This window comes from Cebus imitator, unplaced genomic scaffold, assembly GCF_001604975.1.
Source record: "Cebus imitator isolate Cc_AM_T3 unplaced genomic scaffold, Cebus_imitator-1.0 Scaffold415, whole genome shotgun sequence".
Lineage (NCBI taxonomy): Eukaryota > Metazoa > Chordata > Mammalia > Primates > Cebidae > Cebus > Cebus imitator.
The window spans coordinates 708,602-713,747 of NW_016107730.1; the positions used below are offsets into that span (position 1 = coordinate 708,602).

The 5,146-nt window shown below is 43.2% G+C and overlaps 1 protein-coding gene across 1 annotated transcript in view; it reads right to left on the bottom strand.

The window, feature by feature from the left end:
- Nucleotides 1-5,146, bottom strand: part of ATP6V0A1 (ATPase H+ transporting V0 subunit a1) — a 67,233-nt gene that overhangs the window by 26,607 nt on the left and 35,480 nt on the right. The window contains exons 10-12 of the mRNA XM_037731655.1: nucleotides 2,934-3,073; nucleotides 1,906-2,060; nucleotides 1,381-1,471 (exon numbers count right to left, since the gene is read on the bottom strand). Of these exons, the coding sequence (XP_037587583.1) occupies nucleotides 1,381-1,471; nucleotides 1,906-2,060; nucleotides 2,934-3,073 (386 nt within the window). The remainder of the gene's footprint in view (nucleotides 1-1,380; nucleotides 1,472-1,905; nucleotides 2,061-2,933; nucleotides 3,074-5,146) is intronic.

The window sequence follows — 5,146 nt, forward strand, 5'->3', positions numbered from 1 at the left end:
TTGATCTGTTGACCTCGTGATCCACCCGCCTCAGTCTCCCAAAGTGCTGGGATTACAGGCGTGAGCCACCGCGCCCGGCAGATATATCTCTTGAGTCTCTAAACTATAAGTTCTCCTTCCATCTTTCCTTTTTTATTCCTTACAAAATATCTTTTGAATAAATTGGGTTGTTTATCTTAAATATTTTCCCACAGTCTACATTTTGCTAATTGTAGCCCTGTGGTGCTGTCATTCCATCTATTTTTTGAGATGGAGTCTCACTATATCCTCCAGGCTGGAGTGCGGTGGCACGATCTGGGCTCACTGCAACCTCTTCCTCCCGGGTTCAAGCAATTATCCTGCCTCAGCCTCCTAAGTAGCTGTACTACAGGCACATGCTACCATGCCCAGCTAATTTATGTATTTTTCATAAAGTTTCACCATGTTGGCCAGGCTGGTCTCGAACTCCTAGCCTCAAGCGATCTGCCTGTCTCTGCAACCCAAAGGGCTGAGATTACAGGTGTGAGCCACCTCACCAAGCCTGTATTATTTTTACTTTTTCTCAGCAACCAGATGCCCTGTATTAAATTGTTGCTGCCATTCCATTTTTACAGCACACAATAAAAAAGATTTGATCACACTTAATTTGCCTAAGTATTTGAAAAACAAAATTAATTCTGGGATAAGTTTTTGTAAGTTTATAAATATAAGAATGCAAGTCTAAAATCCACAGAAAAAAGATCTTTCTGCTTTGTTAAAATATCTGCTCAAAACAACAACAACAAAAAACTAAGCAGAAATAAATTAAGAACTGGGAAGGAATCTTGAAAATCAGTCTTCCCAGAGTCAATATTATTAACCACATCAGAAATAAGCGGTGCAGGGAAAAGTATGTGGCTCCTCAAGGCACTTGGGTCTCTTATGACTTAGAAGTCCTCTGAAGACATACATCAAGGTTTCCCAAAAATACGTCAACGAAAACCCACATAACTATTTTTGTTTTTTTTCCTGTTTGTTTGCTTTGAGATGGAGTCTTGCTCTGTCACCCAGGCTGGAGTGCAGTGGTGTGATCTCTGCTCACTGCAACCTCCACCTCCTGGGTTCAAGAGATTCTCCTGCCTTGGTCTCCAGGGAAGCTGGGACTACAGGCATGTGCCACCATGCCCAGCTAATTTTTGTATTTTTAGTAGAGACATGGTTTCACTAGTTGGCCAGGCTGGTCTCGAACTCCTGACCTCAGATGATCCAACCTCCTCAGCTTCCCAAAGTGCTAGAATTATAGGCATGAGTCACCGTGTCCAACGAAAGCCCACGTAACTATTTATCTTCACTCTAATTATCTCGCTTTAGGGTTACTGTTAAAAAATTTGAGGTTAGCATATAGGAAGGAAGTCCTCTTACTGGATCAATGCCAAAAGGGTATGGTCCACCAAACACTCCAGGGAGGGCTGGGTTCAGCTGTAGAACAGGATTCCCTCGAAGCGTCTCTTCCCTACCATAACAGGGAAAAAGTCACATTTATTTTTTAACAAGAGAAGGAAACAACAGAGGTCCAGAAATTGACCCCAAAATAAATTAGTATAGCTATCTTGTCTCTTCAATAAAATGGAAGGGGGAAAAATAAAGAGGAGAGACTAGCAGCTGAGATTGAGGGATCCAAAATGATAAAAAGAAAAACACACAAACACACAATCAAGTAGGGAACTGGAGAATCTACTTTTAGTGTCAAACAAACAAAAAAATCATTCCTAGTCTTAGTTCCTTGACACTTGCTGAACAAATCACAAAGCACCTCACAGTGCGGAGCATGAATGAGGAGACACTGTCACCACTTCCTAAAGAAGTGTCAGTTTACCACTTATCTTAAAAATCAGGGCTGAACATGAAAGGCATAAGCTTTGAATTTTAGCTTCTTCTGCAACTTACGTCCAATTATAAGTAAACATCGGCCGTACACTCCAGGATGACCCAAAGATATTAAGAGACTTGGAAAAGCAATCATTGTAGATGAGGCCAGTGTACATGGAGAACACACCCATCAACAGAATAATGTATCGACCACTGAACACAGTGCTAAACATCTGGGAACAGAAGAAAGTAATGAGAATGTACTCGCTGCAGCTCACATTGTGACATTATTCAGAATATGCCAGCCCCTTTCTCTGGCACTACTTTACCCCATCCTGGTTCAGACAGCTTGAGGTAAAGACCAAAATAAAATGCTAATGAGATAGTCACTTTCACAATACGTAGCCTCTTTTTTTTATTTTTATTAGATTGGTGCAAAAGTTATTGTGGTTTTGGCCACTAAAAGTGATGGCCAAAACCTCAATAACTTTTGCACCAACCTAAATAATTTTTATTTTTTTAGAGATAGGGTCTCACTATGTTGCCTAGGCTAGTCTCAAATTCCTGGGCTCAAGTGATTCTCCTGCCTCAGCCTCCAAGTTGCTGGGACTACAGGCACACACTACCACTTCTGGCTAGCACATGTCCTGTTTAGTGTTAAAATGAACATATCTTCTCTACTCCCTTTTGATAAATTCATGGATAAAAGACTTCCAGGTCATAATTTTCTTTTTCTTTTTTTTTTTTTTTTTGAGACAGAGTTTTGCTCTGTCGCCAGGCTGGAGTGCAGTGGTGCGATCTTGGCTCACTGCAACCTCCGCCTCCTGGTTCAATCAATTCTCCTGCCTCAGCCTCCCAAGTAGCTGGAACTACAGGCGTGCGCCACCATGTCCAGCTAATTTTTCTATTTTAGTAGAGTCGGGGTTTCACCATGTTGGCCAGGATGGTCTCGATCTCTTGGACCGTGTGATCCGCCCACCTTGGCCTCCCAAAGTGCTGGCATTACAGGCCTAAGCCAGCGTGCCAGGCCCAGATCATAATACTCACAATGAATGCTTGGGAAATTATAAAATTTCAGTTCAAGGCAGATGTAACCTAAACATTACCTCATTCTCATTCTTCTGGGAAAGGATCCGGCTCTCCCTCAATACCATCCACACAGCAAAAAGGGTCATTAAAATGCCATGACCAAAGTCTCCAAACATCACAGCAAATAGAAAAGGGAAAGTGATAATCGTATATGGAGCTATAAAGAAACCACAAAAAGAAAAATACAAAGTACATAAAACTACAGCAATTCCACAAATATCACATTCTTTTCCATACTCTTTCTTTCTTTCTTTTCTTTTTTTTAACAGAATCTCGCTCTGTTAGCCAGGCTGGAGGGCACTGGCACAATCTTGGATTACTGCAACCTCCACCTCCCAGGTTCAAGTGATTTTCCTGCCTCAGCCTCCTGAGTAGCTGGGATTACAGGTGCCCACCACCACGCCCAGCTAATTTTTGTATTTTTAGTAGAAATGGGGTTGCACCATGTTGGTCAGGCTGGTGTCGAACTGCTGACCTCATGACCTACCCGCCGTGGCCTCCCAAAATGCTGGGATTACAGGCCTGAGCCACCATAACTGGACTTCCATACTCTTTTTTTTTGAGACGAAGTCTTGCTCTGTCATCAGGCTGGAGGGCAGTGGCTCAATCTCAGCTCACTGTAACCTCCGTCTCCTGGGTTCAAGTGATTCTCCTGCCTCAGCTTCCTGAGTAGCTGGGACTATAGGCATGTGCCATCACTCCCAGCTAATTTTTGTATTTTTTACATGGTGAGACAGGGTCTTGATCTCTTGACCTCGTTATCTGTGTGCCTCAGCCTCCCAAAGTGCTGGGATTACAAGCGTGAGCCACTGCGCCCGGCCCCCATACTCTTAAGATCAACATAAGGTGACTTATTCCCTAGCTGCCAGACAGATAGGACTCTCAGAGAAAATCTTTCATGGCAGAATCAACACACCCTCACAAAGTGGCTAATGACATTTGTACTATTAATAACTTTTTTTTTTTTTGAGATGGGGTTTCACCATGTTGGCCAGGCTGGTTTCAAACTCCTGACCTCAGGTGATCCGCCCACCTTGGCCTCCCAAAGTGCTGGGATTACAGGTGTGAGCCAGCACACCCAGCCAATAACTTTTTTTAAAAAGAGAGATGGGGTCTTGCTCTGCCACCCAGGCTGGAGTACAGTGGTGCCATCGTAGCTCACTGCAGCCTGCAACCCCTAGACTCAAGTGGTCCTCCCATCTCAGCCTCCCAAATAGCTGGGACTACGGGTATTTGCCACCATGCCCAGTTAATTTTTTTTTTAAATTACTAATAACTTAAATAATTTTTTTTTAAACTGGAATCTCACAATTTTGCCCAAGCTATTCCTGAACTCCTGGCCTTGAGCAATCCTCCAGCCTCAGCCTCCTGAGTATCAGAGACCACAGGCATGAGCCACCGTGCCTGGCAGCTCTGATAACATTTAAACAAATAAGAACAGAGGAAATGAAGGTATAACCCTGGCAACACTGATTTGTTCTTTGATTTTCTTCTATCTCATGAGGGACTGCTCCCAGGACAGGCCAGCTGTCTTCTCTTTGTGCAGCAACCATGTCCCAGTGGTATAAAGCTAAATATTAGATAACGTACAGACGGAGAAAGCCCAGAGCAAAGCAGTATTGTGTACGGCTCCAGCTGAAAATGAATCCTCACACTCTTGATTTAATAATTAGCTCTCCAAATATAGGAGAAATCTGTATTGTGCCTAAAATGGCCAATACTTGCTACATTTTCTCTGTCTAATCTTGAAACAGGGAAGCAAAAAAAAAAAAAAAAGCCCTTTAAAAATATCAGACATCTTAGAAGAAACATTTTGCTTAAAGCAGCCTCTGCAAATGATTTGCTAGTGAAGTCCAGGTGGTTTTATGACTGTGAGAGCACATTTAAGGGTCCAGTCTGGGACAGGCACAATGGCTCACGCCTGTAATCGCAGCACTTTGGGAGGCCAAGGCGGGTGGATCACGATGTCAGAAGATCGAGACCATCCTGGCCAACATGGTGAAACTTCGTCTCTACTAAAATAAAAAAAAAATTAGCCAAGCATGGTGGTGCAGGCCTGTAGTCCCAGCTACTCAGGAGGCTGAGGCACGAGAATTGCTTGAACCCAGGAGACACAGGTTGCACTGAGCTGACATTGCGCCACTATACTCCAGCCTGGCAACAGACCAAGACTCCGTCTCAAAAACAAAACAAAAGAATCCAGTCTGATGAAATTTTTTTTTTTTTTTTT